General features: G+C 35.7%; 1 protein-coding gene across 3 annotated transcripts in view; it reads right to left on the bottom strand.

Annotated features, from left to right (window-relative positions):
* UBR3 (ubiquitin protein ligase E3 component n-recognin 3) overlaps positions 1-12,702 on the bottom strand; it is a 312,264-nt gene that overhangs the window by 25,781 nt on the left and 273,781 nt on the right. For all 3 annotated transcript variants that reach the window (XM_036747217.1, XM_036747219.1, XM_036747218.1), the window contains exon 33: positions 10,078-10,202. In XM_036747217.1, coding sequence (XP_036603112.1) covers positions 10,078-10,202 — 125 coding nt within the window. The remainder of the gene's footprint in view (positions 1-10,077; positions 10,203-12,702) is intronic.

Below are 12,702 nucleotides of genomic sequence, written 5' to 3'. Positions count from 1 at the left end.
AGGAGAGGTCAGCCAGAAGCCTTAAGGCAACAGGAAAGAGGACCAACAACAATGCCAAAAAATAATACAAGATAATCTTCCAGTATAGCCAGAGACAGGATAGGGACATGTATAGCAATCAAGGTCCTACATCTGGAGGGAATAATAGTGGAAGACTCCCTCCAGAAAACTTCCAAGTATTCAGAAAGTCCCAGGGTGGAAGCCCCTGTGAGTAGTAGTAGGCAATCACCCATCTCTCAGCAGGAAATCCCAGGCCCAGGGACCATAAGGTCATTAACACCCTCCTTGAGATTCCAGAAAAAGTTCTTAAGACCCAGTGCTCTGATCCTAAAAGATCCAAGGGTAGGCTATACCCAGTAGATGGAGATCAGCACAAGAATTCAGAGGACACAGGGCTAACTATCCTACTCATAAATACAAAATGGGATAGCACCTAGCCACAGCACAGCCTAGTCACAATTCAGGAACCAAAGCTAGAGACTATTGGTATTAAAAATTATTGTAAATCCAAAGAGCCTCAAAAAAAAAGGAGAAAGTAACAATAAAAATGGATTTTCCAACAAGGACTATATGCCTATCTAGAAGAAATTAAGCAGGAAACCAAAAAAAATTTTAATAAAGTTCTGGAGAAAATAATTAGAAAGAAAATAAATAGCTTAGAAGAAAAAGTGGGAAACCTTGCCCAAGAAATGAAAACTAAAAACAGACCAAACAAAAGTCAACAAATCCATGATATAGCAAGAAATATTAGAACAAAATCAAAAGACTGAAAAATAGAAGAAAACGTAAAAAACCTGACATCAAAAACAAATGACATAAAAAAACAGACAAATAATGTAAAACAGGTAATCTAAGAATCATTGTACTCCCTGAAAAATACATATATAAAAGCCTGGACAAATAATAAATAAAAATAAAAATCATAAACGAAAACTGCCCCAACTTACGGAAGCAGAGGGCAAAGTGAAGACAGAACAAGTCCACCAATTACCTCCCTAATGGAATCCCAAAAGGAAATGTCATTGGCAAATCTCAGCAATGTCATAGGCAAAATTCAGAGCTCCAATATATAAGAAAACTACTGAGAACATCTAGAAAGAAATAGTTTAAGTACTAAGGGATTGCAGTCAGTATGTGATATCGAATCATATATAATGCCTGGCAGCTTTTACTAAAAACCAGAGAGGATCTTGGAATAGAATATTTCAAAGCACAAAAGATAGAGGCTAGTAACCAAGACTAAATCACCCCACAAAGATGAGTATGATCCTACATGAGGAAAAAAGGACCTTTAATAGAACAGAGAACTTCTAAGCATTTCCGGGGAAAAGATCTGAGCTTAGAAGGAACTTTGAAATGAAAACTCAAGAGTTTAAGAAACCCTGAAAAGTACATTTATTTGCAAAATTGTAAGTGAATGTATGATAATATAAAACAAAAACCCAATAAAAGGGGGAAAAGAAATGAGGAGTAAAAGGAGAAATACACTATTGAAGGGGTAGAATTTGCTATTTCTTCCAATTGGGATTGGGGGAGGAGAAAAGTGGGGAGTGAACATCAGAAAACCTCACTCTTATCTGAAATGGACAAAGGAGGGCTGAACACACACACACACATATGCATTTCCATGTATATACACCAAACTCAACACAGAAACAAGTGGGGTTGGAAAAGATGGTTAAGAAGGAATATATATCTAGATCCTTTGCTACAGCAATACCACTGCTAAGTCTATATCCCAAAGACATTAAAAAAGAGGAGGGGGAGGACCTATCTACAAAAATATTTATAGCAGCTCTTTTTGTGGTTGGTTAAGAATTGGAAATTAAGGCGATGCCCATCAATTGGGGAATGGCTAAACAAACTGTGATATATGATTGTAATGGAACATTATTGGGCTATTAAGTGATGACAAGCAGGATGATTTCAGAAAAACCTGAAAAGACTTATATGAACTGACGCAAAGTGAAGTGAACAGAATCAGAAGAATGTTGCACATGGTAACAGTAATATTGTTCAATGAAGAACTATGCCTGACTTAGCTATTCTCAGCAATTCAATGATCCAAGACAATCCCAAAGGACTAATGACAAAGAATACCAGAACTGATACTGTTTGAATACAGCCTGAAGCATGCTATTTTTCATTTTCCTTCCTTCATTCTTTTTCTTTTATTTGAGTCTTCTCATACAGAATGTCTAATTTGGAAATGTTCTACATGACTGTATATGTATAATGTATACCTGACTGCTTACTGTCTCAGGGAGGGGAGGAAGGGTGGGATAGAATGTGGAACTCAAAACTTAAAAAAACTGTTTTAACATGTAATTGGGGAAACAATAAAATATATATGTAGAAATAAAATAAAATAAAATAAAATACCATTCTAAAAATGCAAAAGATGGGTATATCAAATGAAAAACAAAGAAAGAAGATAATACCATAAAGGGAATAGCTGAAAGTAAACAGACCACCTGATTCTGAAAAATGACGGGAGTGGGGAAGAAAGGAAAGGGAGATGAGGGACAAAGAACTGGAATCCAAGGGGGTGCCTTAGATTGCCTCTTAGATGACTGGGGAATGACTGAACAAATTACAGTATATGAATGTAATGGAATATTATACATAATAAAATCTCAAAAAAGAATAATTTGTAAGAATCTTGGATAGTATGAACTGATGCAGAATGAAATGAACAGAATCAAAAGAAAAATGAATTTATACCAGGTCAGCAACACCATAAAGAAAAACAACTTTGAAAAACTTAAGAAATTTGATCAATGCATTGACTAACCATGTCTTCAGAAGATCTATGATGAAGCAAATTACCCACTTCCTAATGGAGAAAGAGACACAGATTTTTGGACGAGGCCACTGTGTGTACTCATTTTGCTTGATTATATTTATTACAAGGGTTTGGTTTTTTTTTTCTTTCTTTCTCTCAGATTTCAATTTAAGGGAAAGAGAGAGTTAGCTAATGCCAAAAGAGGGTCATTGAAACATTTTTTTAATGCACAGAAAAGAACAAAAGGAAATACAGACCAGCAGGACAATTTCTAAAGTAATATATAAAATTTATTATATACATATACATATACATATACATATACATATACATATACATATACAAGCAAGCAATACGAAATGGAGATTCATGGTTTCATGCAGAATCTTCTTTTTGTGTTCTGCGGTATGTAGGAAAGTGACTTTTTTAATGTTTGAACTCATGATAAAAAATAAAAATTAAAACAAAAATTAACAAGGTGGTCTAATATTTTTTCCTTTTATTCTTTCAATTATTCTTCATTTTTCTAATCTATTTTATTTAAAAGTATTATACACATATATGCATCCATACACATATATATACGTGTATGTGTGTATACATATATATATTTGCATGTGTAGATATACATGTACATACATACATACATACATATACACACACACACACATATATAGGCTCAGACTGTTCCAAAGGATAACAAAACATTGCGTTATTTTGTGAAAATATAGAAGAGCAAATAATTTCTTGACTTGCCTTAATGACAATTTCATCTTTCAAAGGGGAAGGAACCAACAAGTAGAAATTCTTTTCTGGATCTGATTTTCCCCAAAGTTAGAGACTGGTTGCAAGAGTTTCAATTAAAGGAACCCTGGGGAATATGACTATTCTCTCCTATAGTTAGTGATAGAGAGATAGAAGAAAGCTGACAAAGACCCTACACTTGAGGAAAGCAGATTTCTAATGGTTCAGTGGGACCCTGAATGGAAAACTTTCAAAAATAAAATTCTGAAGACACAAAGGGGAATAATTTTGATAAAGAGAAAAACTGAGAAATCTCTGAAGAGACCAATATGGATACAGAGAAAATTCACCATTCAACTTAGATTTTTAAAAGATCGTATAAAAAAATTCTTAGCACCTTCTGCCACAATCACTACAGAAGCAGAAAGAGACTACACAATCCTGGGTACAATTTTGTATTTTCCCTCAATTCATAGGTTGCCATAATTAAGAATTCATTACCAACTGGCCGGTCTATTGGTAATGAACTTTTCCATATTTAGTTAGAGACTGGTTATTGGAAATAAAATTCATTCTTTGCTAGACCTATACCTCTACCAGGCCACAGTGAGGTAGAGAGTATGTAGGCATGTAGAAAAGGTAGAAGCAAGAAAGGTGACACAATATTGTAAGAATGGTATCAAGAATGCTAAAGATTAGAATGAGCTGAAGCTGGCAAAAAAAAACTAACAACAATAACAAAAAAAGTTTTTTTAAAAGCTATAATAAGGAAATTCAAAAAAGGAAAAGAACGATTGCTCAGGGTGAATAAGATAGACAACAAAAGAGAAAAAGCACAGATGTCAAATTTTTATAATTCCTCTCTTTTGTCTGTCAAGAAATATAACTTTGTATCTGAAAGGGGAAAAAATGATTAATAAGGATCTGATTACCACTCCCCCTACCTCAGAAGTAAAAGAGCACTTAGCTGTTCTTAATTAAATCAAGAACTGCTAACTGCTCTCTTACTGGTCCAGATTAACTGCATCCTCAGCTGCTGAAGGAATGCTGGATGTGAATGTTGAACCACTACTGGTAACATGCAAAAAACTGTAAAGAACAGGAGGGGTACCACAGAATTGTAGAACTGAAAATATCTCCAATTTCAAAATCAGTCAGTCAATGAGCATTTATTACATGTGTGCCAGGCATTGTGATGAATGATTAGAGAATATGAAAGAAAAAGCAAAAACAGTCCCTGCTCTTAAGATGCTTACATCTAAATAAAGAAGACAACATATATAAAACAGAAAATACAAGATAAATATAGAGTAGAGGGAAGTAACATTAGAGGGTATGGTACCAGCAACTGGAGACACTGGGGAGAGGGAGATCTCTTGGAGCAGGTGGGGTCTGACCTAAGTCTTGAAAGAAGGAAGGGATTACAAGAGTTGGAGGTTGGGAGAGAGAGCATTCCAGGCAAGGGGAATAGTCAGTGCAAAAGAAAGTTTGGGAGAGAAGAGAATGAATTCTGTTTTGGATGTGTGAGTCTGACATGCCTACAGGCAATTAGTGATGCAGAATGGAAGCCCAGAAGAGAGACTAGAGTAGGGCTGAATAAATCTATCCAGGAATCATATGCACAGAGAAAATTGAACCCCTGGAAGCAGAGAGATCATTAGGTAAGAGACTATTGAGGGAAAAGAGAAGAGGGCCTAAGAAGGAGGCCTAAGAGGGCCTCCTTTGGAGGAAACCAACAGTGGGTGAAACACATGAAAATTCAGCAAAAGAGCTTGAGGAGAGGTCAGAAAGGTAGGAGAATCAAGAAAGAAAAGGAGTTATGAAAGCTTAGAGAGGAGTGTGTATCCAGCAGGAGAAAGGGGTCAACACTGTCAAATACTGAAGAAAGATCAAGAATGAAGATTTAAAAGAAGGCCATTAGATGTGGCAATTAAGAGATCACGAGGAGGTGGGACCAGGATGATGAATGGTGGAGAGTAGCACAGTGAGCTCCTCCATAAAATGGCCCCAAACAGATCTAGAAAATGCACCACACTGAGTCCTGATGGAGAAATCTAGAAAAAGTTAGTGAGTCCTTTGTCCCACCTACCTTGGCACAGAAAAAAAGTGGGGGGGGGGGTATGGGGGAGGGGGCAGTGTCTGTGGACTGTGAGGGCAGGGTCAGGGTGGAGCTCGCTGCACATCAGCACTTCAGTTAAAGTTCAGGGAAAGAGGAGGTGTCAAAGATGTAGGTTGGACTGAGCAGGTATCTGCACCCAGAGGCAGCTTGCTGGGTAGGGAGACCTGGGCAGGGAATAGAGAAAGGAGCAAGTTCAGCAGCAGTAGTAATAATGCAGTATGGTTCAGACCCCAGGCCCACCATCTATCCAGGCCTGCAGAGAAATAAACAAGGAAGGAATCTCAGAACAAAGGGGAGCCTTTGGTAGTAGTTGTTGAACTAATAGAAGCTGAGTCTAGCAGCAGTCTACTTTGCTCAGACCCAGACCCAGGTCAAGAATTCGGACCAAGAGGGCATCAGTCAGACTTTGCCCTGGATTAGACCATTTTGGGAGAACTGAAAGCTTACAGGCCCCCAGCTTGTCCCAGAGACTGGGACTCAATATGCAATAGTCCAAAAAAAGCAGCAACAGCATCAGCCTAGACTTCCCCCCCCCCCCAGAAGTATGACAGAGCCCATTCCTAACATCAAGTCCTAAGTGAGGAAGTAGGCTAAAAGATGAGCAAAAAACCAAAAGAATCCCACCATAAAAAGCTATCATGGTGACACACAAATCTATTAAAAAAGAACAGCTCTGAAACATTGACATGAAAAGGCTCAGAGAAAAACGCATCTTGGATACAACTTCAGATAAAATTCCTGGAAGAGATGAAGCATGATAAAAAGAAATTTTTAAATATTTTTATAAATGAGAGTGCTTAAGGAAAAAATTGGAAAAGAAATGAGAACTATGAAAGAATTAGATAGAAAAATGACAGCTTACTACAAGAGATACAAAATCTGACACAAGCAACAAACTCCCTGAAAATTAGAATGGACCAAATAGAAGCCAATGACTCTATGAGGCAATAGGAAATATTAAAACAAAGCCAAGAGACTGAAAAAAATAAAAAATGTAAGATATCTCAGAGCAAGAACAAGTCATCTGGAAAACTGATCGAGGAAAAAGAATTTAAGAATTATTGCACTACCTTAAAGTCATGACTAAAACAAGAGCCTAGATATCTTATTTCAAGAAATATTAAAACAAAACTGCCCAGAGGGCCAAACAGAAATGAAAGAGTCCACTGGTCACTTTATGAAAAAAATAGTCCAAAATGAGAACTCCCAGGAACATCCTAGGAAAATCTAGAGCTTCTAAGTCAAAATGAAAATATAACCATCATTCAGAAAGAAAAATCCAATACCAAGGAGCCACAGTAGAGATCACACAAAATTTGGCAGCCATCACTATGAAGGATTGGAGAACTTGGAATACAGTATTCTAGAAGAGAAAGGATGTGGGCATATAGCCAAGAATAATTCACCTAGCAAAACTGAGTATAATGTTATAGGGTGGAAAATGGTGCTTTAATGAAATAGAAGACTTTCAAGTATTCCTGATGAAAAAGACTAGAGCTATAGAGAAACTTTGAATTTCAAACACAAGAGTGAAGAGAAATGTAAAAAGATAAACACGAAAAAAGTACTAAACAAGGATAAACTTATATTTAATTTGTTAAGAGGATACATGTGTCCCCTCTGTACCCCTATATTCATCAGAGGCCATAGAGGGAGTCCAATTAAACAGAAGGCTCAAGAGTAGTTTGGCTATATCTTGATGATCCTAGGAAGGGAAAGAGAGAAGATGAGGAATACAGTAGGAGGGAGGGGAAATGAAGATTAGGGAAAATTATCTTACATAATCAGGGTGCACAAATAGACATCTATACAAATAAGGAGGAAAGGATTGAGGGAAGTGTCTGTCACCTGAACTCCACTCTCACTTGAGTGTCTTAAGATGGAAGAATACACACAGACATACACATAGAGAGTCGAATACAAAAATACATTTTACTCAACAGAGAAAGAAGAGAAAAAGAGGAAAATGGGGGAGGGGGAATTAGAAGGGTAGATTAAGGGAGAGGTTAGTTCTAAGGTAAAAAATATTAATAGCTCTTTTAGAGGGGGTAAAGAATAGAAAGCTAAAACAGCTGCCATATATTAGGGAATAGATGAACAAGTTATAGTACATAGTTATGATGGAATACTATTGCTTCACTCTTATCAGTATAATAGCAAACCATGATTTCATTGATGAAACATGCTATCTACCTCCTGATAGAGAGGTGAAAGGCTCAGAATGTAGAATAAGACAAATTTGGGGGGGGGCATGGTCAAAGGAAAAATTTGTTTTGAATGATTATATTTGTAATGGGTTTTATTTTTCTTATGTTCTCAGCTGAAGAGCAGGTACAGTGGGAGGGTGAGAAAGAAGGCAAATTTTGGCTGTTTGAAACAAATTTTTTTGAAAATTAAAAAAATCACCAGTAACTTTAAAGAGACCAGTTTCAGTTAAATGTTGAGATTAGAAGATACACAAGGAGTAAGTTTAGAGGAGAGGAATCAAGACATCAAGTACATATGGCTTTTTACAAGGAATTTAGTCAAGGAGAGAAAAAATATAGAATGATAGATCTAGTGAAGATTTTTCAAGAATGAAGAAGATTTAGGTATGCTTGTAGATAGCAAACAAGGAAGAAACCAAAAAATAGGGAGAGACTGAAGATTAGAAAGAAAAGTGGGATAGTGATTTGGGCAATCTGCTAGAGAAGATGAGATCAAGGGTATTTTAAAAGAGTTGGCCTTGGCAAGCAGAAAGGCCACCTCAAAACCAGAGAATGGAGAAAATAGTGGGGCCACCTCACCATTAGAGTCTGTACATGCAGAAGAAGACAGCAATGTCAGTGGAAGCTGGAATGAAGATGAGAGACAAGAGAGCTCTCTACAAATGGCCTCCATTTTTTTTTTCAAGAAAAGGGAAGAAAATAGAATTTTTAGACCATTGATTAGGGAGTTTGACTTAAATCACTAGACAAATTCTAGATTATTAAAAAAAAGATAGTCAGTGAACACTTAGAAAAGGAAGCAGGGATCACAATAAACCAATAGGAATTCATCAAGATGTCATTTTGGACCAATCTTGATTCCTTTGATGAAAGGGTTAATAAACTGGTACATCTGAGCAATGCTATTAGATATCATTTATCAAGAGTTTAGCAAAATATTTAACCAAGTATATCATTGCTTTGGCAAAGAGGGAGAGACATGGCTATATATAAATAATATATTTAGATGGATTCAGAACTATCTGAATGTCACTTTGGAAAGAGATAGCCAATGCAGTGCTCCAAAGGCCTGTTTTGCCTTGTGGATTTTTTTAACATTTTCTTAATGGAGAAAAGCAGAGATTATCAAATTTGCAGATGACTAGAAGTTAGTAGGAATAGATAGCACAATGGATGACACAATAAGATCCAAAGTGATCTTAACAGTTTAGAAAATTGGGCTGAATCTAATAAGAAGAAGTAAGAATATAAGTAAATTATACCCTTGGGTTCAAAACATTAATTTCACAAGTTAATGAGGAAGTCATGGTTAGACAGGTAAAGAAGGCAATTTTAATAGACTGACAGCGTAATATGAGTTAACAGTGAGGATATTGCAGCCAACAACAACAACAAAAAAAAACCCAAATAGAATCCTGGGATGCATCATGACAAGAACAGCTTCCAGAAAGAGATAGCAAGCATAGTACAGTGAAAAACTAGCCTTGGTGTCAAGGAGACCTGGTTTAATTCCAACCTTTGACACATACTGGCTGTTTGACTCCGAGTAGACACTTAAGCTTTCAGATTCCTTAGGCAAATTTCTAATACTTTGAATTACAGAAACGTTGCCAGTCTGCATTAGTAAAAAAAAATTTCCTCACCAGGAATTCTCTACCCTGATTCATCACAGGTCTTGGGGGCAGGGGGAGCAGGCAAGGAGAGAACTATTTTAAATCTATTTTCAATTCTAAGCAGCATGATTTTGGAAGGATTCTGATGTTAAAGAACATTTAGAGGGCCTCTCCTACTCTGGCTCCTATCTATCTTTTCAGTCTTTTTTCCTTCTACTCACCTTCAAATATTCTGTTTCAAACCAAACTGAGCTCCTCACTATTCCCTGAATATACTTTGTGCTATTCAACCTCTATGCCTTTGCCCACACTGTACTTTCCACCTAAAATGCCATCCCTTCATATCTTATCTATTAATATCCTAACCATCCTTCAGGACTCAGATACTACCTCCTCCATAAAGCTTTCAACAAGTAGAAGTAATCTTTTTCTTCTCCATACTGCTAAATTATTTTGTTTGTTATCTCTTTTAATAATGTGGTTTATGTCTTTTATTACTTATTTTATATGTGTTTTATCCATTTCTGTATTCTCACATTGCCTTTTATATAACAGGTACTTAATAAAGGTTTACTGAATTAAATTGAATATGATAAATATGTAACTAACCTTTTTGAGTGTCCCCAAGTCCTTCCAGGCTAACCTGTCTTCCTCACAGCATTTAACTGAAAGTGCTGCAAGAGCCTGTGTATACAGTAATGTAAAAAGTACCTTCACGATGCATGTAAAATGTTCTGTAAAGGAAAGAAGATGAAATTATTTCATCAAGATTATTAAATTAGAGCTAAGGATATTACATATGAACATATATGCATTCACAATTTGCATGTAGTGATTTTCATTTGACAGTCAAATGATTTTCAAATTATTGCTAAAAGATAAAAATGCTGATGCTAAAACCATCATCACATGGAATTCAAATGGCTAGAATATCACCAGAAAAATGCATGTAAGACTATATACTGAAGTGAAAAGACCCCTGCAGTTGAAGTCAGAAAACCACGGTTCTAGGTCTGGCTCATGTTGCTTAATTCCATTTTCTGATCTCTAAAAGCAGGGGGGTTGGACTAAAATGATACACGGGTTCCCTTATAGCACTGAAATTCTACAATTTTAAAAATGTTATATACTTTCTTAACACTGCTCTGCCAATGTGATTTAACATTTATGCTCACCTACTTCCTCAGTCATTTAAGGAAGTTTATGGATTAGCTTCAATGTTCTTTAATAAGTAAAAAAAAAAGTCATGGCCCTGGTAGATAGAGTAATCAAAAGAATTTATGCAATGTTAATTCAATCCCATCAAAGTACAAGAAATGAAAACAATAACAGTGATTTCTAAGCAGACCTCCTTACAATGAACCTTCTCTAGCATAAATATCAAAACAATCATCCTACTTTACTCCATTACTGTAATGTATTTTTAACTGTCAAATTCTAAGTATTCATGAAGGACATATGTGTCTTTAAAATAATTTTAGTAGTTCAAGAGACTTTAAGAATAACATAATTCAACCCTTTCTTTGCACAAAATAAGAAAGCGAAACTTAAAAGTAATGAGTCAGTCCTAGCAGAACTAGGATATAGATGTCTCCTATCTCCAAGTATGAAGGTGTTTCCATTACACTATGCTACCTCCAAATATTTTTATTTTTAAACTTCAATGAATTAAAATTATAATGAAAGATAATAACAGGAAGAAAAAAGTATTCCAAAAATATTTAAGTACTATAAATTCCACTAAGATAATCCTCTAAACATTCAGCCAGATGGATAGATGTTCTTTACTGACTCATATAATCTAGGAAGTGAGATGTAATTATGTCATCACAGGGAAAAGTACAAAATAGTATAATCCAAATACACATTACAAAAATAACTGTTAGCATTTTAAGAGTCAAAAAGTGTTAAAGAAATTAATTTTTACTAAAATACAGTTTTACTGCAAAGGCAATAATATTCAAAAGAAAGGATAGTAAATCATAAAAAGTCAAAGTTAACAATGCTGTAACTTCCAATAAAATTTAAACAAATGTTTAGGCAGTCCATAATTTAGAAATACTCAAGTTTATAACCTATACACACAAACAATAATAATAACACACACACACACACACGCATGCACGCACACACACATATATGGTTCTCACGTTTGCAAAGTGCTTGGCATGTTATTTCATTTGATTCTTATAACACTGTGAAGTTGGCACTATAAATATTATTATTATTAATTCCATTTTACAGATGAGGAAATCAGGGCTCAGAGGTTAAATGGCTTGCCTATGGACCACACACCTAGTGTTAGAAGCAAAATGCTCCCAAAGCCAATGCTCTTTCTACTATACCACACTGACTCTCAAACAATCATAATCTCACTCAGCCAACAGAGAAAGCACTCCCATCTCTACCATGAAAGACACCATCTGTAAAGCCCCCATTGGCTACCACTGTTGCAACCTTTGTTGCTATAGACAATCTCCTTATTCAACCAGTGGCTAATTTCCATCCCTGCCCTCACATATCTTTGTAGAGCTGCTTTCCCTATAGCACCCCGCTCCCCCAATGGAGCCTCTACCTTCCAAATACCTGAGCCCTGAAAGGAACTTCTAATCTATCTTTATAGTGCCAAAGTTGATGGAATATTAAACTGGAGAAAATATACTCATGGTCTTGTTATTGGTATCTTTGAATGCATTGTGCCAAAGAAACAATGTGTCACAGAAACAATGTTATAAATAGTGGTTAGGTTCCACAGTACTACAGTACAGAAGAAGGCTCTACATTATTATGGTTCTAAAATTAATAAATGTATAACAGGGTACAATATTTATAAATCTGTCCTATTTTATCTTCTATTACTTAACTAAAGGGGTTTATCTGAAAAAATAACCATTTGTAGCTAATAGATTTCAATAACAGTTCTTAGCATATTAAAATTGTGATAAATTAAGCTGTATGAGTGTGCTTTCCATCTCTTAATGAGGGTATATAAAGACATATTTTTAGACACAATGAATGTGTGGATAGGTCTTATTGGACTATATCTATTTGTTACAAAAGAGAGTTTTTATTTGGGGAGAGGAAGGAAGGGAGGAAGGGAGGGAGAAAGGAATGGAAGGAAGGAGGAAGGGAGGGAATCAGTAAAGCATTTAAAACTGCACAGAATAGAACAGAAGTAAATTCAGAAGAAGACACAGAGGCTGAGCAGCATTAAAACCACCATGTTAAATTTAA

This window comes from Trichosurus vulpecula, chromosome 2 (assembly GCF_011100635.1).
Source record: "Trichosurus vulpecula isolate mTriVul1 chromosome 2, mTriVul1.pri, whole genome shotgun sequence".
NCBI classification, from domain to species: Eukaryota; Metazoa; Chordata; class Mammalia; order Diprotodontia; family Phalangeridae; genus Trichosurus; species Trichosurus vulpecula.
The sequence above is the reverse complement of the archived record's forward strand: the minus strand, read 5'-3'. Positions and strand labels throughout refer to the sequence as shown.